Below are 24637 nucleotides of genomic sequence, written 5' to 3'. Positions count from 1 at the left end.
TAAAGGCTTTTCTTATTATTATTTTACCTCAGATACAGCAGTTAAGGTAAAAGCATTTCATTAGAATAAAAGACAAAAAGCAGTGTTAGAAGTGCACCAACTCTGTTCGGATCCACAACTCATGAGAAAATGACTTTTTGAAGCACAAAAGGTAAGTATCTATATTATATAAAATTCTTCCTGGAAAGAATCAATGTGACAAAACGGCTCTTTTTACAAAATGTACATTATATGTATATAAATTTGGCGATCCATTGTGAGAAAACATGTTTTACATATATATCTATGAATAGAAATTTATATAATAACCCCTGCCCCTTTATTTACTCATCAAATATCTGACTAAGGACTTGATTCAATCTGTAGTGCTGAAGACGATAGAAATTTAAAAGCGATGTTCCCGTGTTGGCGGAGACTGCATTCACTGTAAACTCTGCATGTGTCGGCTCAATCAGTATTTACCTTAAATTGCGCCACCGCTGATCTTCAGCGCAATCGATTGAATCGAACCCAAAAGTTTGCTGTAGGTAGTCAAGGGTCTGCTTTCTGATTGGCTGTCCTCTATTTCCTATGCTAATCTCTGCCTATCTAGTGCATGCTCATTGGTTGCGATCTTTCATGTTTGCAAAACAAATACAAAACTACATAAGAAAAATAAGTCTATGAAAAGGTCCACTAGCAGTTTGCTAGTTAGTTATATGTATATTATTTTTACTACAAAACCCAGATTGTCCTCCTACTCTGTGGTTTCAGAAGTGTCTAGCCAATCAGGAAGTGCTGAAATGCTGGACCCTCCTCTTCTCATCATGGTGACAGCGCTGATCTCCAGACACCTCTGCTTCCTCTGGTCATCCAGTTAGTACATTAAAACAGGAGGGTCAGAGGTTGATGCTCTCTGTCAGCTGACTACTCCCCTGCCGCTCTTGTCTGTGCAGGCTATAGGCAGGCCTCTTATTCCATCTCTCTGGGCTGTAGGAAGACATCGCTCTCTCTCTCTTCACTATAGACCCCTTCCCATCTCTCAGTCTCTGTTTTAGGCAGACCTCCCCCTTTCTGTCCTTCACTCTGTCTCTCTCCCTCCATGCTATAGGCAGGCATCTCTCTCCCTCAATCGCTCTGTCTGTGCTATAGGCAGGCCTCTCTCCCTCCATCTTGCTCGCTCGCTCACTCCCTCCATCCATCCATCTATCCCTCTGTCCATGCTATAGGCAGGCCTCGCTCTCCCTCCATGCTATAGGCAGGCCTCTCTCCCTCCATCTCTCTGTCCGTGCTATAGGCAGGCCTCGCTCTCCCTCCATGCTATAGGCAGGCCTCTCTCCCTCCATCTCTCTGTCCGTGCTATAGGCAGGCCTCGCTCTCCCTCCATGCTATAGGCAGGCCTCTCTCCCTCCATCTCTCTGTCCGTGCTATAGGCAGGCCTCTCTCCCTCCAGCTCTCGCTCTCTCCCTCTTAGTCTGTGCTATAGGCAGGCCTCTCTCCCTCCAGCTCTCGCTCTCTCCCTCTTAGTCTGTGCTATAGGCAAGCCTGCTGCACCTGGTTGAGGAGCTCTCCGAAGCGGTCGAACAGGCCCTCCACCCAGGCTCCGTTCCTCATGCACAGCTGCACCGTCTCCTCCTGCCCCATGTCCCCAGCCTGTACCCGCAATGACGCAATCTGCAACACAGCAACCACAAAACCCACACGTCAACCACAAAACAACCCACACGTCAACCACAACACAACCCACACGTCAACCACAAAACAACCCACACGTCAACCACAACACAACCCACACGTCAACCACAACACAACCCACACGTCAACCACAAAACAACCCACACGTCAACCACAAAACAACCCACACGTCAACCACAACACAACCCACACGTCAACCACAAAACAACCCACACGTCAACCACAACACAACCCACACGTCAACCACAACACAACCCACACGTCAACCACAACACAACCCACACGTCAACCACAAAACAACCCACACGTCAACCACAAAACCCACACCAGCGTTTCTGTACAGCACTTTGTGACGGCAGCTGATGTAAAAGGGGCTTTATAAATACATTTGATTGATTGACGATTGTTGGACTCCCGTCTGCAACAGGAGTCTCACTCCTCAGGCCGTTCTCTTCCGTTTCGTGCCAACTAAACAACCCTGGTAGCACACAACAGTTTTATGCCTGTCATGGGTTAGAGTTGTGCAACTAAACCATACCCATGCACTCAGTGTATGCCAGGGCCCTCACTGCCAGGGCGTGACGTATTGCCTGACAAAGGCACAAGCCGCAAACAATTACACATACAGAGGGGTTGTTAATGAAGAGATAACCTAGGTTCAAGACTATTCTAATCTGAACATGACACTCTGTGGTCATTGCTGATACGGCGTCTCCGTTCTGCAGTCAAAACATCACGTTGGAGGTTAGACCGAGGGCAATGTGGACCAACTAGACAGCTGGTTAGGGTGTATTGTTTAGACCGAGGGCAATGTGGACCAACTAGACAGCTGGCTAGGGTGTATTGTTTAGACTGAGGGCAATGTGGACCAACTAGACAGCTGGCTAGGGTGTATTGTTTAGACTGAGGGCAATGTGGACCAACTAGACAGCTGGCTAGGGTGTATTGTTTAGACTGAGGGCAATGTGGACCAACTAGACAGCTGGCTAGGGTGTATTGTTTAGACTGAGGGCAATGTGGACCAACTAGACAGCTGGTTAGGGTGTATTGTTTAGACTGAGGGCAATGTGGACCAACTAGACAGCTGGCTAGTGTGTATTGTTTAGACTGAGGGCAATATGGACCAACTAGACAGCTGGCTAGGGTGTATTGTTTAGACTGAGGGCAATGTGGACCAACTAGACAGCTGGTTAGGGTGTATTGTTTAGACTGAGGGCAATGTGGACCAACTAGACAGCTGGCTAGTGTGTATTGTTTAGACCGAGGGCAATATGGACCAACTAGACAGCTGGCTAGGGTGTATTGTTTAGACCGAGGGCAATGTGGACCAACTAGACAGCTGGCTAGTGTGTATTGTTTAGACCGAGGGCAATGTGGACCAACTAGACAGCTGGTTAGGGTGTATTGTTTAGACTGAGGGCAATGTGGACCAACTAGACAGCTGGTTAGGGTGTATTGTTTAGACTGAGGGCAATGTGGACCAACTAGACAGCTGGCTAGTGTGTATTGTTTAGACTGAGGGCAATGTGGACCAACTAGACAGCTGGCTAGGGTGTATTGTTTAGACTGAGGGCAATGTGGACCAACTAGACAGCTGGCTAGGGTGTATTGTTTAGACTGAGGGCAATGTGGACCAACTAGACAGCTGGTTAGGGTGTATTGTTTAGACTGAGGGCAATGTGGACCAACTAGACAGCTGGTTAGGGTGTATTGTTTAGACTGAGGGCAATGTGGACCAACTAGACAGCTGGCTAGTGTGTATTGTTTAGACTGAGGGCAATGTGGACCAACTAGACAGCTGGCTAGGGTGTATTGTTTAGACTGAGGGCAATGTGGACCAACTAGACAGCTGGCTAGGGTGTATTGTTTAGACTGAGGGCAATATGGACCAACTAGACAGCTGGCTAGGGTGTATTGTTTAGACTGAGGGCAATGTGGACCAACTAGACAGCTGGCTAGGGTGTATTGTTTAGACCGAGGGCAATATGGACCAACTAGACAGCTGGCTAGGGTGTATTGTTTAGACCGAGGGCAATATGGACCAACTAGACAGCTGGCTAGTGTGTATTGTTTAGACCGAGGGCAATATGGACCAACTAGACAGCTGGCTAGGGTGTATTGTTTAGACTGAGGGCAATGTGGACCAACTAGACAGCTGGCTAGGGTGTATTGTTTAGACTGAGGGCAATGTGGACCAACTAGACAGCTGGCTAGGGTGTATTGTTTAGACTGAGGGCAATGTGGACCAACTAGACAGCTGGCTAGGGTGTATTGTTTAGACTGAGGGCAATGTGGACCAACTAGACAGCTGGCTAGGGTGTATTGTTTAGACTGAGGGCAATATGGACCAACTAGACAGCTGGCTAGGGTGTATTGTTTAGACTGAGGGCAATGTGGACCAACTAGACAGCTGGCTAGGGTGTATTGTTTAGACCGAGGGCAATATGGACCAACTAGACAGCTGGCTAGTGTGTATTGTTTAGACCGAGGGCAATATGGACCAACTAGACAGCTGGCTAGGGTGTATTGTTTAGACTGAGGGCAATGTGGACCAACTAGACAGCTGGCTAGGGTGTATTGTTTAGACTGAGGGCAATGTGGACCAACTAGACAGCTGGCTAGGGTGTATTGTTTAGACTGAGGGCAATGTGGACCAACTAGACAGCTGGCTAAGGTGTATTGTTTAGACTGAGGGCAATGTGGACCAACTAGACAGCTGGCTAGGGTGTATTGTTTAGACTGAGGGCAATATGGACCAACTAGACAACTGGCTAGGGTGTATTGTTTAGACTGAGGGCAATGTGGACCAACTAGACAGCTGGCTAGGGTGTATTGTTTAGACTGAGGGCAATGTGGACCAACTAGACAGCTGGCTAAGGTGTATTGTTTAGACTGAGGGCAATGTGGACCAACTAGACAACTGGCTAGGGTGTATTGTTTAGACTGAGGGCAATATGGACCAACTAGACAGCTGGCTAGGGTGTATTGTTTAGACTGAGGGCAATGTGGACCAACTAGACAGCTGGCTAGGGTGTATTGTTTAGACTGAGGGCAATGTGGACCAACTAGACAGCTGGCTAGGGTGTATTGTCCACAGACACACTCCTGTACATTGTCTTCCACTACAGACACACCGGGGCACACACAGTGCACATGCATGCCCCCACTAGGGGGCAAATGTGGGACAACGGGATGACTTTGCGGGACAGTGCAGCCTGGTGGGAGTGAGTTGTTTTAATCTGTTGATAAAATGTGGGACATGATTGTTTGCTTGCAGGACAAAGGGCCAACATGCAGGGACATGTGGTCACACTAGGCCACTCACAGAGACACAGAGTGCTGTCTCACCTCATCCTTACACATGAGGTATGTGTGGTACTTGTAATGCTGTAGAGAATGGTAGAGGGAGAACCACTGTGGTTTCTGCTGGTCCACTGTGTATTCCTAGAGACAGAGAGAACACAGTTCATTACACTACATTTTCCTAAACACTCCACACAGACTTCACAGTTTGGTCTAGTAAGCATAAAAAACTATATGCAGTCACATCAAGCAGTACTTACAAAAATAGCAGTCACAGAATCAGAGACACAAACTGAGTGCAGGACGCCCTCTACAGGACAAAACCAGAAAGTGCTTCTTCTTTCCCTCTGGCCTGCACTGTAAATAGCAGTGTCAACATAGAGCCTCTTACCAGGGGCAGTTTGCTGGGGGACTTGGAAGGCTTCATGTTCTTCCTGTTGTAGGCCTTCCCACTGAGCCGCACCTTAAAGGCTGGGGTCTCCCCGTCCTTCTTGAGCTCTGTTACCACCGAGATCTCTGGGAAGCTGTCCAGCGCCGTCTAAGGACAGAGACAACGTGAGAGGTACTCAATAAATGTTTGTTGAGGAAGGCAGAGGCCTATATTTCTTTTCAGGAGAATGCTAAAAGGCAAACCTTAAAGAGTTGTCCCACTCGTAGTCTGGGCAGCAGGCGTCTCCTGTTGTCCCACATCATCCTGTCCACTCTCTTCATGTGGGGCAGCAACAGCTCATCTGATCCCCAGAAACAATGTGATCAGCTTCCTACATTCTACAAACAACTATTCCCCTCCCTTCCCCTCTCTCTCTCTCCTCAGGTATGCCCAACCTGATTACTCCTCCGTGAATACACCTGTCCCCTTCCCTAACCCCCCTATGGCAGTCGTTCCCAAATCTTTTTTTAAAGGAACTCAGTCCGGCTTTCATGTTACTGTTGAAACAGTAGAATGCAGAAGGTGTCGTTTAGAAATTGGGTATTGCATCATCAGTTCCTCTTGGCATGTTAGTCATTATATACCTTAGAGAGATATTTATAACTTGGTAGAAATGTCTAGAATAACTAGCCCATGTCAGCTAACGTTTTATAGCCCATAGATAGTTGTCATTTTTTTGTCACTCAAATATCACATACACATTAGACATGGCAAAATGTATAGAATTGCAAGAAATGTTGATTGAAAAACACACAATGTTCTTTGCACCCCATGACAATGTGTAGAAATGCCGGAAATAAGCTTTAAACCTACAAAATGTTCTCTCCACCAACAAGAGGGGTGTGAACAGCGCTTGTCATGAACAGCGCTTGTACCCATAGAAATAGATGTGGCGGGTGCGCGGGATGTTCCCCAATGCTGGAAAGAGGGCCCCCAAGGTGAAAAAGTTTGGGAACCCTTGGAAGGGTACCAACCATCCCCCTCTCCCCCTCTGTTGGGGGTATACCCACCGTTCTCCCTCTCCAGAGCGCTCATCATGTCTGCATCCAGGGCAACGCTGATCAGCAGCTCTACAAAGCTCTTAAACGTCTCCTTCATGGTCCTGGTGTTGAGGAACCGAGAGGAAAACGGCACTGGAGGAGGGAACTCTGAGACAGAGAGAGAAAAGAGAGAGAGGGAATTAACAAAGGGAACGAGAAGAACAAGAGATAAAACAGAGCATAACAGAGGAAGTTGCAAAGCTCCAAGATTTAGTTGCAGAGCTCCATCAAGCCATCAAACCCATGGGAATGAGACTAAATGAAGGCCCTCTAAAGCATCAACCCTCACCATCATCTTCAGCCTCATCCTCAGGAGAGGACTCGGAGGGAGACGGAGAGGACTCCTCCTTCCACTTCCTCCTCTTCTTGGGCGGGGGCTCTGCCTTGGTCTTGGGCTGCTTGGTGCGAGGCTTGGACTGGGACTTCTGTGATGTGGGCGTGGCGAGAGGGTCAGAGTTCACTGAGCGGGGAGGAGTCTTCAGACCGAGCAGTGTCTTCGCCTGAGAGCCTCTGGAGGAGAGAATGAAGGTAGAAATGAAGTAGATTTAGAATGATGAAGACAGATGCAGGTAAATAAGTACTGGAACAGATATCAGTACCTCATGGAGGACATGGGCTTGCAGCGTGGTTTGCGGTTGCAGACACGGACGTACTCCTTCTTGTTGACCGTGTCCAGGAACTTGACATACACCCTCCTGTACATGGTCTTAGCGTCACCAAAGTAGCCCAGATACTAGGACGGATGCATACACACACACACACACACACACACACACACACACACACACACACACACACACACACACACACACACACACACACACACAGTATTGTCATCTGAACAACAGAGTGGATTCATGTTACTCTGCTTACAGAATAATGTTAAGAATTCAAACTCTATGGGGATTTATACACACACACTAATCATCATCTGTGAGTGTGTGTGTTCATGAGTAGTGTGTGTATGTGTATGCATAGGTGTGTGTGTGTGTGTGTGTGTGTGTCTAATCATATGTACACCTGTCCTTACACTGTTAGTGGCTGAGAACACTCTCTTGCTGTCCCTCAGCTCAGGGACAAACTTCTGCAGCAGAGCTTTCTGGACCTTCCAGATGGCTGGGGGTTCCTGTCCAGCTGTCAATGTCACCTACACAAACCACCACATACATACACACACACACACACACACACACACACACACACACACACACACACACACACACACACACACACACACACACACACACACACACACACACGAGTAGAACAAGTCTCAGCATGGATCAAAAGAACAAACCAGACAGACACAAATATGTTTTATATATCTGGACTAACTCTATAAGACTGACTGGCCACAAAAATGGAATCTCAGCCAAGGTCTGCTTTCACACAAATCCCCTCCCATCCCTCCCACCTTCAGGCTCCCTGTGTCCTCGTTTTTGACCACAAACTCGTCCCTCTCGCGGTACATGCCCTCTCCCCCGCTGTCCGACAGTTCTTCGTCCGTCAGTCCTTCTATGGCCACGCTGGTCAGCTGGACGGCCAGCTGGCCTGGGGGCGCCGGCTTCGCCCCCTCCTGCCCCGACGACCCAGTCACCGATGATGACGAGCCGGTTGTCGAGGACTCCTTCGGTGCAGCCGTCTGCTGCTCCTGGGATTTGGAGGCTGAGTGAGGCATGCTGGGAGCCTGGTCTGGCTTCAGGAGAGAGTTGGAGAGTCTGTTGTCTGTTGATGGAGAGAAGAGATGGAGAGGAGAGAGGGGATAGAGGTTGGGCTATTAGATATTAAATAATATGGGTACTAATGAATGCCATATTTTCCTTGATTTATGAAAATGGTTTTGAAGATAAAAAACAAAGCATTTTATTTAAATGATATCCATTCAGGGCACAATGCTGTCTCACACTACACTGATAACTAACAAACGAGATGACTGAATCCTAAGGGCTTGTAAGGGCAGCCTATCCATGTTTACCAGCTTTGTGTGTCCTGTCTGAGGGCTCGTCCAGGGCCGACAGGGCTGAGCTGATGCTGTTCTGGAGGGCCTGGTTCTTTCCAGCGCTGCTCTCATCCTCGTCCGAGCTGAACGATGGCAGTGTCTCCAGGTTCTTCTGGAGCCCTTCCTCCAGACGCCTCTGCTGCTGCTGAGAGCTCCCCGCAACCCCAAGGCCCTCATCGCCTATCAATGGGGCTGATGGAGGTTGTATTTTCAGAGGTAGAGGCGGTATGGCGCACAGGGGCCGCTTGGACGAAGCCGAGGGCTTGCGGGAGCGACTGGGGGTCCGTACGGGGGGCGAGGAGAAGGGCTGTTTGGGACCTGACTTAAGGAAGTCCAGAAAGGAGCCGATGAAGCCTGTTTTGACCTCTGGCTGTTGCTCCTCCACCTCACGGATCTTCTGCCTCATCCTCTCCTGCTGCTGGTAGCTGTCGTAGACCGCCTCTGAGGTGGAGGGGGAGCTGGTGGGGTCGCTGCCCCGGGAGTTCTGCCTCTTGGCCTGGACTGTCTTTTTCCTTTGTTGGATGTTCTCTTCCTCTGGAACGGGTGGCTTGGCCGAAGCCTTGGAGCGGACCCTCTTTTTGGGGTTGACAAAGCCGTCAGAGGGACACTCGTCAAGGCCGTCTTCTCTCTTGATGACTTTGGGCCCTTTGGGGTTCTGCTTATTGGCCTTGCCTCTGTTGAGGTTCCCTGAGGGGTCGTACCCCAGGCCAGCCAGGTGGTACTCATTCTCAGAGTGGCCTCCGTTGGGGTTGCCATCGGCTCTGTTGCTAGGGTAAACAGACTGTCCTTTGGGCGAAATGTTGTTTGTCTCGTCTCCGGGCTTCCGTAGCAAACCATTGTCGGCGCCCATGTCGTGCCTGGGGTTGACTACAGTGGTGTGTGAGTGTGACATTGAGTACTGTTGCCCCAGATGCCCATCCCCTTTAGGGAACTGGTGTCCGTCTGAGGTCATAGGAGAGCCATTGAGTGTCAGGGTCATGGTGTTATGGGAGTTAGTGTTGGTGATGATGGAAGGCTGGGAAGATGAAGAGGAGAAACGAGGTGACTGGTGTCTGGTGTCCCCAGTCTGGAAATGACCCTTGGGGTCGGCCATGTCGCCCTCAGCTGCGCCGGACGTGGCTTTGACAAAGTCCTGCGGCGTGACACCGCAGGCGGCTGCCGTGGCAGCCAGGATGTCGTCCACGTTGGACAGGATGTTCCTCTCGTCCGCCAGCAGCATGGACTCTGGGAAGCAGATGGAGCTCAGGGCGAAATGGTGCTTGGCGTCCTGCGACTGCTGCTGATTGGTCAACTGGCTGTAAGGGTCTTTTGGCGAAGAGAGGTGCAGTATGGAGGAGTCCGTGATGGTGTTCTGTCCTACTGCCCCAGGCTGGCTCTGGCTGCCATTGAGGCTAACGCTGATCAGATGATCTCCCTCCATGTGAAGGTACTGGACCGGGACCTGGCCTGACCCCGGGGTCAGCTGCACCTTGGAAGGGTTGAGACCACAGTGGATGAGAGGCTGCTGGATCAGGACCATCTGCTGGTCCCGATTAGGCTCCAGTAGAACCTGAGAGTTGGGGACCCTGATGTACTGGTTCTGGGTGTTGGTCAGGGCAGACTGGGCGTTGGCCTGGTGATTTTGTTGCCGTGGCTCGGGCCCTTTGAGCAGGAGCGAGTGCTGTTTCAGCTCCTCATGGGAAGACATGAGCTGGGCGTTAGTTCTAGTCTTTGGGCCCATGAGCTGGTCTTCGGCTCGCGAGTTGCTCCGGATCACACTCTGAGTGTTGTAACGGTCATCCATTTTGGAGACTACGTAGACCACATTGTCACTGCCCCCCAGGCTGGAGGTTTCTAAAGAGACCTGCTGGAGAGCCTGGAGGTCCTCGATGGGGATCTCTCCTTCCAGTTCCAGTTTGCAGTAGGCTGGCTTTACGTCCTGCACTGAGGACCTGCAGTTGTTCTGGAAGGCGAGGGGAGAGGCTGAAGAGAAGGGGGTGTAGCCCTGGCCTGATATTGATGTGGGTAACCTCTGGGCGCTGGCGGAGGGGTAGGGGGCGCTGAGGGATTGTCCTGCGGCGTAGCTCTGAGACTGAGTGACCGAAGCCTGCCCCTGAGACAGGTAGCTCACGTTAGGGGCACCCTGAGAGTGGCTGGCGGGGGAGCTCTGAGAGGGGTTGCCCAGACACAGGCCCTGAACCTGGGCTCCATACTGGCCCACATCCTCCTGGCTCTGCCCAGGGCTGGAGCAGTAGACCAGGGACTGACTGACAGACGCTACATTGCCTGAATGGCCAGAAAAGGAGGGCAGAGTCTTATAGAGGGAAGGCCTGAGGAGGTCTGAGGAGGAAGAGGAGTAAGCCTGGGAGGTGATGTAACTCTGAGAGTGGCTGAGAGTGGACAGCAGACTGGGCAGCGGGGCCGATGTGTACGGCTGAGTCTGTTGGCTGGCAATCACCGAACCATGCTTCAGCCCTGGCCCCTGGCCTGGGGAGGTGTAGCTCTCTGGAGATTCACCCTGTGACTGGGGGTGACCCTGTCCGCCATCTGGGGCTAGTTTGGAAGAACAGTCTTTAGTCTTGGCACCCGTGGAGGACGAGCAGTACCCAGAGGGGGAGGGGATGGAGGAGGGGTAGGCCTGAGATTGCACACCCGTCTTGGGCTGCTGCGCGCCGTTGACCCCCTGGGAGGAGTCCGTCCCCATGGAGGTGCTGCAGGGCACTGGGGTCTGCCTTGAGGGGTCCTGCTGGAAGGAGCCATCCCCCTCCCCGCTGCCTGAGCCGAGGTAGCCCTGTAGGGAATGCTGCATGCCAGGCAGCTGCTCCGAGACAGCGTGGCTGCTGCTAGAAGGCCTCTGGTGGTGCTTGATCACACTACATTCCCGCTGAAGTGCTCTCTCGATGGAGCCCGAGAAGACGGGCACCGCGTAAGGCTGGGGGGCTAACTGGGTAGCCAAGGGCAGTAGCCCAAACTGGGGCTGCAGGAGGTGGGGGGCCGACTCCTGGGCCGAGCGATATGTGGATGACTGGGGAGGGAGGGCGGCGCCCAGGGAGGGGGTGGGGAGGCGGTCGAAGGCCAGGGAGGTAGGTAGCGTGGCCTGGCTGGGTTTAAGCTGCAGCAGGGGGTCGAGGTGGGAGGAGAGCAGGCCGTTGGTGGAGGTGCTGAAGGCGTGGTCCTGGAGGGCCAGGGAGGGGGTGGTGGCGTAGCTCCGCGAGGGGAAGGCACCAGGGTGCTGATAAGAGGAGAGGGGGGCAGGGTAGGGGAATGTGGCGCTGGTAGGCAGGGCACCGGTGAGGAACAGCTCTGTGGTGGGGTTAGCGCCTAAGGGAAAAAAGAAAGATGAATAAAGATAAATCTTCGGGCAAGTACACATCCAAACAAAATACAAAACCATGGACAAAAACAAGCCGCTAACATGACAGATGAACAAAACATGAGAGAGGTAGAAAGAGAACAAGGCCAACGATGTCTAATATATGAACTGAGTGGAATGGATACAGCCCTCATTTCCCAATTGAAATCAGCATGGTGCCTCAATTCAAAATGTAATTTTCTTTGGAATTCATGACACAGAACAATTCATAAATCGACAACAAATAATTCACAACACTCAAGAATGAGTGTGCAAAACGGCAGCCATTTGGTGTGTGTATATACTGTGTGTGGCCTCACCGGTCTGCCACGTGGTGGTCCTAAAGGGGGGGAGCAGAGAGGCCCCGACAGGACCAGCCTGCTGCAGGGCTCTAGACTCCATGGCCGACAGGAAGTTCATGACAGAGGTCTCAGTAGTGTTAGTGCCTGAGTCAAACCCCCCCGACAGACCTGGGAGAGGTGGAAGAAGGGGGAGGCGGTAAAGAGAGACAGAGAACATGTCATGAGGTTACTGAGGTTTTGTCTAGAAGGGATACAGATTGTGTCAAAAATGTACTTTTCGGAGCAGGTTAGGTGAATTAGGTTAAGAAACGGGTTCGCTAAAAAAAATGTCAATTTGACAAAAGTTGTATCCATCTAGACATGACCGGTTACTGAAGCAGGCACAGTAACATTCTCCTAATGGTCTTCCTACAATAACAACACAGTGTGAGTGGCAGCCCTCTACAGTTAATTAAACAAGTCCAAACTCTTAGTCCTTTATTAAAGCACCATCTTACCTGTAGGGTGATGGGTAGTGGTGTAGGTGGGCAGCTGGGTGCAGGCGTAGGTCTGCCGATGGAGGAGCTCTGACTCCAGGTGTGTGGCACAATAACTGGCACTGCGGAAAGGAACACACACACACACACATTAGGACACGCACATTTTGCACCTTTACTGTGCAACCTCACCATGCCTGAGGCACTAAACCAGACAAGCTTATTCCATACATCAACAACACGGTGTGACCACCATCACAACAGCACACTGTGCCCCTGTCAGTCCCCTGGACCTTGCCCTGTCAGTCCCCTGGACCTTGCCCTGTCAGTCCCCTGGACCTTGCCCTGTCAGTCCCCTGGACCTTGCCCTGTCAGTCCCCTGGACCTTGCCCTGTCAGTCCCCTGGACCTTGCCCTGTCAGTCCCCTGGACCTTGCCCTGTCAGTCCCCTGGACCTTGCCCTGTCAGTCCCCTGGACCTTGCCCTGTCAGTCCCCTGGACCTTGCCCTGTCAGTCCCCTGGACCTTGCCCTGTCACACAGAGACCCAGACGGTATTTATAGGCCCATGATGCAAGCTTACAAAAGTGTGTCAGGCGCAATGGAGGCCATTAACAATGTGGTGCAGGACAGGTCTCAATCAATTGATATATAAAAAATCTCTCACCCATTGATAATTTTACAATTGACAGTCACATAAGAGCTTATTGTTTTTTTTTTAGCATTAGAAACAAAGTTAAACAGATTATAAAATGATATACGTTGACAGAACTCAAACATAACACGTCCTTATTTTTATAGAAACACTAGTATTGACTATAACAGGGCGTCAGATGAGCTCATATGAAGACTGCTGTACTAAACAGGGGTCACACACAACATGAGAGCAGACACACTTGTTGTTCCCTGCTCACAGCTTAGCTACCACAGGGTAACATGCAGCACGATCAACCTGCACTGTCATGAATAGTGTCACTGTAGCTAGACAGCCAGCTGGTGCTCTCTCATGCCCTTTCCACAGCCCCCCAGAGTGACACAAAGAGACTGGCATCGCCAGAGGTGAATTATTCATGTACACTGTACAGGGGAACCCAAGCAGGGTGAGGAAAGCAAGATGGATTGTTACAAGTCATAACAGGGTTATGAGCTGTGGGATATTTTTATGTCGGCCTCAGTCTTGAAACCTACAAAGGCCTAACCCACACACAGAAGCAGAGGCTATATGAAAGAAGAACAAAGAGCAATGGACTTTTTAAGAGGACAGACTACCTTATGAACCTTGGGTTATATTTGCATCCAATTAAACTTTAATTCCGCACTTTACAATTCACTGGTGCATCAAAACAGCCTTGTCAGTATAAGAACTTGAGAATGAAAGGCCCTGTACAAACAGCTAGCTAGCTACTGCTTTCCATCAAAACATGTGGTAAAAACAACTAGGGCCGGTACGCTACCAGTATCGCAATACTCATTAGTATCTTCACAAAGAAACAAAACCCGAAGCGGACTTAACTTTTTTTTAGGAAAACAGTCCTAATGTTGGAAACAAACATTATGTCATCCTGAGTCACATATTTATTCATTTTCCATCTGTAGCTCACAATATTTTACATACAGCAGGTTTTTAAAGTACCAAAGAGTTGTCTGCTTCGTGTTTTCATTTTCGCTATCAAAGAAATATTGTTATACTGATATCGTCACAGCCCCCCCCCCCCGCCCAAAAACCCCCAGAACGAGTCAGTCTGTCCGGCTCCATTTTGTTTCCATGTGATGAACATGTCCCATTTCCTATTATTCAGATAATACGAAACGTCTCGGTGCAATGAACACAGAGCAGACTGACTGATGTTCTAGTCAGGAGACAAACAGCTGTCTGGGGGGAACGCACAGCTGGAAGGGAGTCATCTCATCTGCTTCTCTCTCTGTCCCTCTGTTTCACTAACACATCCCTACTAATCTACAAAACAAGGGTGAGGGAGAGATAAGCTAGCGCTAGTCACAAACTAGGACCCAAGTCAAAGCTAAATCCCCTGAGTTGATTCTCACTGTGATCAGCTTGGAGGAACCAACCAAAACGCTGATTCTCACTGATCAGCTTGGAGGAACCAACCAAAACGCTGATTCTCACTGATCAGCTTGGAGGAACCAACCAAAACGCTGATTCTCACTGATCAGCTTGGAGGAACCAACCAAAACGCTGATTCTCACTGATCAGCTTGGAGGAACCAACCAAAACGCTGATTCTCACTGATCAGCTTGGAGGAACCAACCAAAACGCTGATTCTCACTGATCAGCTTGGAGGAACCAACCAAAACGCTGATTCTCACTGATCAGCTTGGAGGAACCAACCAAAACGCTGATTCTCACTGATCAGCTTGGAGGAACCAACCAAAACGCTGATTCTCACTGATCAGCTTGGAGGAACCAACCAAAACGCTGATTCTCACTGATCAGCTTGGAGGAACCAACCAAAACGCTGATTCTCACTGATCAGCTTGGAGGAACCAACCAAAACGCTGATTCTCACTGATCAGCTTGGAGGAACCAACCAAAACGCTGATTCTCACTGATCAGCTTGGAGGAACCAACCAAAACGCTGATTCTCACTGATCAGTTTGGAGGAACCAACCAAAACGCTGATTCTCACTGATCAGCTTGGAGGAACCAACCAAAACGCTGATTCTCACTGATCAGCTTGGAGGAACCAACCAAAACGCTGATTCTCACTGATCAGCTTGGAGGAACCAACCAAAACGCTGGTGCTTTCACACAGACAAGAGAAAGTGAAAAGGTCAGGAAGACATTATCGCACTCAGGGATGATGAGGAGGAGGTGATCTCCACCTCCTCCCTGAGTGGGATAGTCTATTTTCTAGAGTGAAACCACCGTTCTCTCTAAAGACAGACACTGGCCAAGTCCTTTTTCCTGGCGGTTACAACACTCACAGGGACAATGAGCAGTTGGAGAGAGAACTCAGGAACAGGCATGTTCAGTCTAGCCTACTTTCATAATGTAATGACATAGTACTAGTACTAACAGCTTCACCATAAAACAACTACAAACTGCTTTAAAACCCACCTGTCTGATATGCTACCTTCACTGATTTAACTTACCTACCCCTAAAACTGTTCAACTAAACATCTGCTGGTGAGTAGGTTAAAACAAGACCCCACGCACCCCCCTAAGTGTGTCAATCCCAGTTTCCCTCCATAACCTGTGAAGTGACTGATCTCTAACCAGCCCCTTGCTCTCCCTTTACTTCTCCCTCTCTCCTCTGACCCTGGGGGTGGAACGAGGAGGGTGGGTGGCAGTCTGCTCCGAGGCACTGTGTGGGGCTCCACAGTTCATGTCTGGACAGAGATTCCCACTCACACCACTAACGAGGGCTCCTCTCTTCATCCAGATGGAAATGAGTTGAAGAGCCCAGTCTGCCAAGACGAGAGACATGATGCTGTCAAATGTGTTTAAACGTAATGTCAGAAAACAGGTAGTTATGGTTTAGCTAAAGACTTAACCTCAATATCCACATATCTGATCAACTGTTATGGCACGGACTAACTTCCTTTTGTCTCTCGCTGTGTGTCTGTACTCAGCAGATACCATAACTAGGGCAGCTGGTGTCCCACATTTTCAGCGCTATCCATTTATAAAACAGGATATTTTCACAGGCAATTCAGGTTAACTCCACACAGAGAGTGGAACAAAAAAAATACACATTATCAACCACACCACTGAGCCTCCCAAATATACGTGTGACAAGCACGACTTTCACATTCGTCATTTTGTTCAACGGTCAATGACAGCAATGCTCTGAAGAAGTAAACATTCAGAGTTGCCCACGATGTAGACGTCAGACAACTGTCAACAAACTGTACAAAACACCAGTCTTTCTGTGACATCTCTTTCAGTCAAAACAGAATCCAAACAGTCAGGCTACTTCCTAAAATGTGAGACCATGTCAATGACCAGTTTATCTGCGAATTAAACACCTCCGATTTGACAACCTTACGCGCAACAACGTATCTAGCTAGCTATGCAAATATACCCGTACATCAGTGTGATTAAGCGGATCTGTCTGGTGACTTCTTTCCTAGTTAAAGATGGTTCATTCTACGCGATCGAATAATTGATTGAACTATTCGACATAATTGCATTCTTGCATGTAGATAGTTAATGTGCATATTGACAATTAACGTGCAACATAGCTACGTAGCTGATGGCGTGCTACAGATTGTAGGGGTGTCCAACATTTCCAAAACACTGTTCAATGAGTGATCAGTAACTTTCTATTCATACGTCAAGCCCTCGACCCAATTGTTCCATAACACGACGCGTTAACTTTAAAAACTCGTCACATTTCTGTTTGTTGTGCTAGGCCTTCCATCACCGGAATTTTCCGTGAAAGGTGACCCGCCCTCTCCTTCATCTCATTTACCTTGGCTTTATGCTTGCGGTGCTCCGCTCATAGGCCCAGGCTACGGTCTGTGCTGGTGGGGCCAGCGGGTCTGCGAAACTGGAATTCGGGTAATTCCGGTCCATCATCCGTCGAAGGCTGGGAGTGATGCACTTCCCCGATGGCGCTTTGTGAAGCAGTAGGCACACATACGAGCGCGGCGCCGGACAAAACAATCACATTCTCCCGGACCATAGATTGCTAGGCGCCGTCAAGTTCAGCTGTTTAGTCCTGCAACTTTTTAACCGCTTCTCTTTAGCATGAGGTTATGATGATAATCATTGTTCGTTTTCCTTAATCAAAAACTGTGCAGGCACTGCATGGTGGTTTGGTACTTGGATCAGGTCCCCATGTTGGTTTATTTCCCATGATGCACCGCCAACCCTGCTTAAATTGGAAGAGTTCTTTCTCATAATTTTCCTTCAGTATAATAATGGAGCAATATTTCTTTGTGTGAAACGTTTTATACCTGTCTGAAATGGCATCAATAGTCAGTCATATCACTGATCATATATTTATTAACACGACCTTTGCACAGACTTTTTTTTTTTACCTTTGCACGGTCACAGAATTATGTAAGAATTCATGATATAATTTGCAGACAATTTAATGATCAAAATAATGATAGCCTTTGGTTTTGCTGTAAACATTAACACTTCACCATTCAAACATTCTTCAGAGAGACAAGACAATCATTAAAATGTCAATTTATGAAATTATCCTTTCGGACAGTTAACATGTTTCATAGACTTAAAGTACACAATCAGTCATACCAAGCATCACCAGCACACATACAGTACATTGTCCCATGATGTCAACCTCACTATTGACATCATTCATAGATCTAAAATCCAAAGACACTATACCTCCTAATCCTTACAGAAGTCATGCTCAGATGTGAGCAGTATTAATTCAATATCCTATTTTACAAATGAATGGGTAAAGAAACAGCCCACTACTCAATAGTGTCCAGAAATAGAAACATAATTATCCCAACCTGTGGTTGTAAAACCCTATAAAAAAGAAATGTGCACCCTGTTATGACAATTTAACAGGCACTTCATTAAATATCATGGATAGGTTTCTTCTTCATTAATGAATGGAGCTTCAGAAAAGAGCATAGACTTCCTGGGACACTCATAATAGCATGTGATCAGTGCTTGACGTGGGCAGGAGCTCACCGGAACTGAGTACTGGCACCACAAATGTCCTACTGCTTCAGTTTCTGCACCGCCTATAGAATATTAGCTCAAATGTATTGCAGAGTTCCTGCACAGACATACATATATATAAAATATAATATAAATTATATTATAAACAACAGTACAGGTAAATGAGTACCGGCACATACAGTATTTCAGTCCAAGTCAAGCACTGAGTGTGATGTCATCAAACTCACACAGTCTACTTGAGCAGTTACAACACATACAGTGAGTGCCAAAAGTATTGGGACAGTGACACATTTTGTCTATGTACTTTGGTTTTGAAATGATACGACTAGGAGGTTAAAGTGCCGACTGTGATCTTTAATTTGAGGGTATTTTCATCTATATTGGCTGAACCGTTTCGAAATTACAGCACCTTTTGTACATGCCCCCCCTCCTCCCCCTATTTTAGGGGACCAAAAGTATTGGGACAAACTCACTTATATGTGTATTAAAAAGTTAATTATTTGGTCCCATATTCGTAGCACTCAATGAATACATCAAACTTGTGACTCTATAAAATGTGTTGGATTTATTTGCTGCTTGTTTTGGTTGTGTTTAAGATTACTTTGTGCCCAATAGAAATTAATGGTAAATAATGTATTTTCTACTAATCACTTGTTTTTTTCTTAACTTCTTAAAGCATTGTTGGTTAAGGGCTTGTAAGTAAGCATTTCACTGTAAGGTCTACACCTGTTGTATTCGGCAAATGTGACAAATAAAATTTGATTTGTGTCATTTGGGAGTCACTTTTATTGTAAATAAGAATATAATATGTTTCTAAACACTTCTACATTAATGTGGACGCTACCATGATTAAAGATAATCCTGAAGGAATCGTGAATAATGAAAGTTACAGATGCACAAAGATCATACCCCCAAGACATGCTAACATCTCACCATTACAATAACAGGGGAGGTTGGGGGGAGGATGATATTTGTGCATCTAACTTTCTCACAAAAAAAATTGTCACTGTCCCAATACTTTTAGAAGCCACTGTACATCTAATATGATTCAGAGAATGTGGAAGTGTCAATTCTCTCAGTCTGTCCTAACACTATGCTCATATTGTGTCATTAACCAACAGGCTACAGGAGTAGGCAGACTTGTGTGTATACCACAGGTTGGTGGCACCTTAATTGGGGCAGACGGGCTCGTGGTAATGGCTGGAGCGGAATCAGTGGAATGATATTAAATACAAAACGCATGGTTTCCAGGTGATTGATGCCATTCGCGCCGTTCCAGCCTTTATTATGATCCGTCCTCCCCTCAACAGCCTACACTGGTATATACTCAATACGGTTTCTCATGCTTCATTTTCCATTCATAAAAGCAGAGCAGTTGACAGGTTACAGTTAAACTAAGATATATCATGTCAAGTATTACGGGTTATGGGTTAAAGCAGGTCCAACTCAAAAGTTGACATAAGTGAGGAATAAATTAATTTTGGCACATGCAGAGAAATTGCTAAACATTTGTACAAATAGATAAATATGCTAAACATCTGGAATTGCAGGTAACGGAAGAGGTAAAGAGGTAATCAGTCACACAGATCTACAATTATCACAAGGTATTACAATAAAATCACATCTGGAACATGCACGGTGGAGAACAACCATGTAAAGTAAATAGATCTAAACCTCTTTAGTAGCATTTGATGATGCTCAATATGGAGACATTCATCCAGCGAGGTCAAAGGTGCTATCGTCGAATACTTCCAGGTTGAGACCTGTGGGAAAGAAATAACAAAGTAAACATGTTGTTCCCCCAACAAGGCAAGGTTAGAAAGATCTCTACTGTCTATAAACCAAAATAAAATTGTACAAAAAATGTTTTGAAAAAGATTTTAATGTATGAACATTTTTGTAGTTATAATTAAATGTAGATAGGTAGAGCAAGTTTTTGGGGTATGTGTAACAGTGTTGGTTGCGTCAACCTGGGCTCGAACCAGGGAGGACACTGAAACCATCGACAACTGTTACCCGCAAAGCATCATTACCTGTCACTCAACAAAAGCAGTGGCCCTTGCAGAGCAAAGGAAACAACCAGCTCAAGGTCGCAGAGCGAGTGACGTCACCGATTGAACGCTAGTAGCCCGCACAGCTAACTAGGTAGCCATTTTACGTCAGCTACACTCACTCTTAAGCATCAGCTGTCAGAGCAGCTCACAGATCACTGCACCTGTACATAGCCCATCTGTAAATAGCCCATCCAACTACCTCATCCTCATATTGTTATTTATTTTTATCTTTGCACCCCAGTATCTCTACTTGTAACGTTCATCTTCTGCACATCTATCACTCCAGTGTTTAATTGCTAAATTTTAATTACTTCGCCACTACGGCCTATTTATTGCTTTACCTCCCTAATCTTACCTCATTTGCACACACTGTATATAGATTTTTTCTATTGTGTTATTGACTCTGCGTTTGTTTATTCCATGTGTAACTGTGTGTTGTTGTTTGTGTCGCACTGCTTTGCTTTATCTTGGCCAGGTCACAGTTGTAAATGAGAACTTGTTCTCAACTGGCCTACCTGGTTAAATAAAGGTGAAATAAAAAAACTAAAAAAAACTCCCCTTTGACCTCCTCCTCTGCAGCAACCGGCACAATCATGTGTATGTGTATACATTAGCATGCGTGTGTATACCCAGGGTAAGGAGGAGGTGGGGCGTCGTGCGTTCCGGTTTTGCCGATGGCGTCCTCATAGGAGGGCAGGCCTGGGGGGTCAATCTCCTCTGGTGGGGGCAGGAGCACAGGCTGCAGAGAGACCTCGTCCAGTCTCCGCATGATCAGCGAGGCATTACTGCGCCTTGGACGCACCCTAACAGAGCTGGAAGAGACAGTCAGGAATGATGCAGTATCCCTTTGAAGAATGTGTGCGTATACACACACACACACACACACACACACACACACACAACCCACCCGCACACACACAGCACCCACACAAACAACTTTTTTTAGGAAGGCACCAAAAATTACCAAAGGCTCCAGCCACCCAAGTCAGACTGTTCTCTCCGCTACCGCACGGCAAGCAGTACCAGAGCGCCAAGTTTAGGTCCAAAAGGCTTCTTAACCGCTTCTACCCCCAAGCCATAATACTGCTGAATAGCTAATCAAATGGCTACCCGGACTATTTGCATTGACCCCTCCCCTTTTTACGCTGCTGCTACTCACTGTTTATCATCTATGCATAGTCACTTTACCCCTATCTACATGTGCATGTTACCTCAATTACCTCGACTAACCTGTAACACCGCACATTGACTCGGTACCGCCTGTATATAGCCTCTTTATTGTTATTTTTTTACTTTAGTTTATTTAGCAAATATTTTCCTCAACTCTTATTTTTCTTAAAACTGCATTGTTGGTTAATTAAGGGCTTGTAAGTAAGCATTTCACGGTAAAGTCCACACCTGTTGTATTCGGCGCATGTGACAAATAACATTTGATCGTATTCAAACTATTGATCCAGTGACCACTGTCATTCAGGCAACGTAATGCCCCTCATCTAACTCACCCTGCACGTGAGAGGTTATCCTTACAACTCCCCTGGCAGAAGTACCAGACCAACAGGCCGAAGATGACGATGGCCACCCCTGCCGCGATCAGACCCACAAGCAGGGCAGTCACATCCAGCCGCGATGGCCGCGTGTCCTCATCTGTGCGATCACACAAAAACAACCAATTTAAGTATTTTTGCATGTATGACACACTGCAAGATTCCTAAAAATGCTGCTAACTCTCCTTAAGATTCACAGTGTATGGTGCTTTTTTAAACTAGACTGATTTCTACCAGAGTAACCAGGTTTCTCTCCAGCCATCCTGTAACATTTATGGACTAATAAACCTGTCAAGGAGAAAATAAACTGTACTGCAGAACTTAAGGGCCTGAGTTGCACCGCTGGGCTAAAGGCTGCATTAGGTTTTGCATTTCGTCCTCCTGCTTGAGGGTGTCTTCCGCCATCCTGTACCCATCAGTGTAGTTAGAAAAGTCTGTGCGATTAGTAGTAGTACAAAGGCAAATAGTTGACCTGCGACATACATGTAGATATACTTAGCCATACTTCTCTTACCCTCGGTGTACTTTTTCCAGAAGTCCTCCTGCGAAGTAACAAAGACAACATCAGGTTGTGGTCATGAGACTGGGCCTACCACACAAATTCTGTCTGAACACCATCTCAGCATCACTTACAGTCTGAGGGACATTTTCAAAGACCTCTCGTGCTTCCTCATAGCTGCAGACTTCTTCAAAGCACTCCCTCTCCAAATTCCCAGGAGTGAAGAGCTCAAAGTCAAATCGGTTGGCCAATAGATGGCGTCCTAAGAATGTATTTGCCTGCTCCTCTTGCACAAAAACTAGGGGACCCAATCACACGAGTGGAACAAAATGATGAAAACTTTTAAACACAATACTTTAATACCATAATTTAGGAATATCACAAAATTATATTTGAAGATGTTTGGAAACTCACGTCTCACCTTCTTTTGACTGGTCCTCCGTCCCTGTGGTGTGTAATAACTTTCTCATACAAGCAAAGTTTCCACAGGGAAGCAGTTGATACAGTATGAATAAATGCAAAAGCATCGCCATTCACCTGCGGATAATGATTTGAGCATAGGTCATAGAGATTAGATAAGAAGTTAGAACGTGCATTTCACAAGTGAGCAACAACAAGACACACCCAGTTTTTATCAGAAAGCTGTTCAGAAGCCTATACAATTTATCTGTTGATTGCTTAGCAATTCTTTCCTTAAAAACGTGAGTTTTAATTTTACATCTTAAATTGTTCACACTGAAATGTCACTTTTTGGGCGACCCGACCAAATTCGCATATAAGTATGAATTGTAGATCTGTAATTCTCATTGAAAGCAAGTCTAATAAGCGGTAGATCTGTTCTATGTGCTTTATTTATATGTTTCCTGTTTTTAAAAATGTCGGGTTTTGCCTCTTTTACTTTAGGTTTCGTACACCAGCTTCAAACAACTGAAAATACAATATTTTTGGTTATGTAAATTATATTTCACAGCGGTTTAGATACAATGATTCTCCACACTATACTTGGCGAACTATTAGAATTTTAGCAACCAGGAAATGGCAGAGCAATTTCTGCATAGTGCACCTTTAACTTTAAAACGTGTGTAAAATCCAAGAAGAGTGGAAGAAAACAGGCTACTGCACGAAATGAAGTTACTGAGCAGGTATGAATGACATTGTTTGTTGACAGGTGAAACTGAAATGAAACCACCTACCTTGAACGTTCGCCGATAACAGCTGTGTTTGATGTTATATTTCCTTATAAAAACACTCAGAACACGTATCGTCAATAATCAACAACACCGCATTACAAAATATTATAATTCGTTAAATCAATACAAGTAAAATATTCCAGGAAGCGCGAAGTTTCTGTTTACTCCCAACAATTATTTTTTTTTTACTCCCAAGAACTGTGAGCTCACCTCCTGTTCTGTAGTAGTTACCTACCTGTACAGACCTGACTAATCAAGCTTTTCACCTGGATACACTGATCTACAGTGCAGTAGGAACACTAGGTGGCACTTGAAACCACTAAACAAGAGAGAATCAGCACAGGAGTGAATCAAGTCGAGTAGTAGACTTCCCAGAGCCTTTAAAAACGTCTCCTTTACATTTAGCTGAGAACAAATAAACAGACATATTATTAATTGAAGGGATATGCCTACTCATGCTCCACTGTCGAAACAGGCACTTCACAACCAGGGAAGTGTGGGAACTAATGGATGTCATTATGGCTAAAAATACCATGTAATGTCACACCAAAACATGAAATCACATTCTACTGTAAGGCTTGGTTTCCACTCTCAATGTACTTTTGTTGTAATATTTACTTCAAAGAAAACATAAGTCCATATCTACGAGAGGCCAGAGGCATATATGGTACTAAACATTGTATTACACGTTGTAGAAAGGGAAACATGTACTCTCTGAATCTAACGGATGTGTCCCAGTTCTCCACAAGACCTGTTCAAGTGACGCACATTTCCTTTTGCGACCATGACTTCATGGCCTGGATTCTCAATGTGTCTGCCTCGCGACCTGTCTCAGCAAATTGACCTTTATCCCTGAGATTTACTGGGATTGACTTGGATAGCCGAGTTTAACGACCTCTTAATGGGAAAGAAACCCGTGCATGTAATATTTCACCCCAAATGGCTAAACATTTTATCCAGAGTGCTCTTTGTGGTATCCACAATGCTGCCTCTGCCCTTTCAATGTGAGTGTATAAATTAGCCAGGTTAAAACCCACAGGTTCATGCTCCTCTCAGACCACAGAAGAGCAGAGGTGTGTGTTCTCGCTACGACAACCTTCCTGTCACAACAGCAACCCCCAAGACACGCTGCAAACGTATCACAAACCCCCAAGACACGCTACAAACGTATC

At 46.9% G+C, this 24637-nt stretch overlaps 2 protein-coding genes across 2 annotated transcripts; both read right to left on the bottom strand.

The window, feature by feature from the left end:
• On the bottom strand, positions 1-17363 carry qser1 (glutamine and serine rich 1). Its single transcript, XM_038995816.1, has 14 exons — positions 16989-17363; positions 12577-12677; positions 12098-12247; positions 8423-11746; positions 7862-8172; positions 7478-7594; positions 7047-7180; positions 6737-6957; positions 6418-6555; positions 5611-5708; positions 5369-5515; positions 5023-5118; positions 1472-1653; positions 1-1379 (listed from the first exon to the last, which is right to left on the bottom strand). Exons 1-13 carry the CDS (start codon positions 17093-17095, stop codon positions 1513-1515), a joined length of 5085 nt encoding a protein of 1694 aa, XP_038851744.1. The 5' UTR covers positions 17096-17363; the 3' UTR covers positions 1-1379; positions 1472-1512.
• A 1583-nt stretch (positions 17364-18946) lies between these two features.
• Positions 18947-23686, bottom strand: prrg4 (proline rich Gla (G-carboxyglutamic acid) 4 (transmembrane)). The gene is made up of 7 exons (XM_038995920.1): positions 23469-23686; positions 22697-22812; positions 22410-22573; positions 22291-22318; positions 21735-21876; positions 20862-21044; positions 18947-19941 (listed from the first exon to the last, which is right to left on the bottom strand). Exons 2-7 carry the CDS (start codon positions 22806-22808, stop codon positions 19914-19916), a joined length of 657 nt encoding a protein of 218 aa, XP_038851848.1. The 5' UTR covers positions 22809-22812; positions 23469-23686; the 3' UTR covers positions 18947-19913.
• Positions 23687-24637: the final 951 nt, after the last annotated feature.

Source organism: Salvelinus namaycush, chromosome 1, assembly GCF_016432855.1.
Source record: "Salvelinus namaycush isolate Seneca chromosome 1, SaNama_1.0, whole genome shotgun sequence".
NCBI lineage: Eukaryota > Metazoa > Chordata > Actinopteri > Salmoniformes > Salmonidae > Salvelinus > Salvelinus namaycush.
This window is presented reverse-complemented; position numbering and strand designations above follow the sequence as displayed.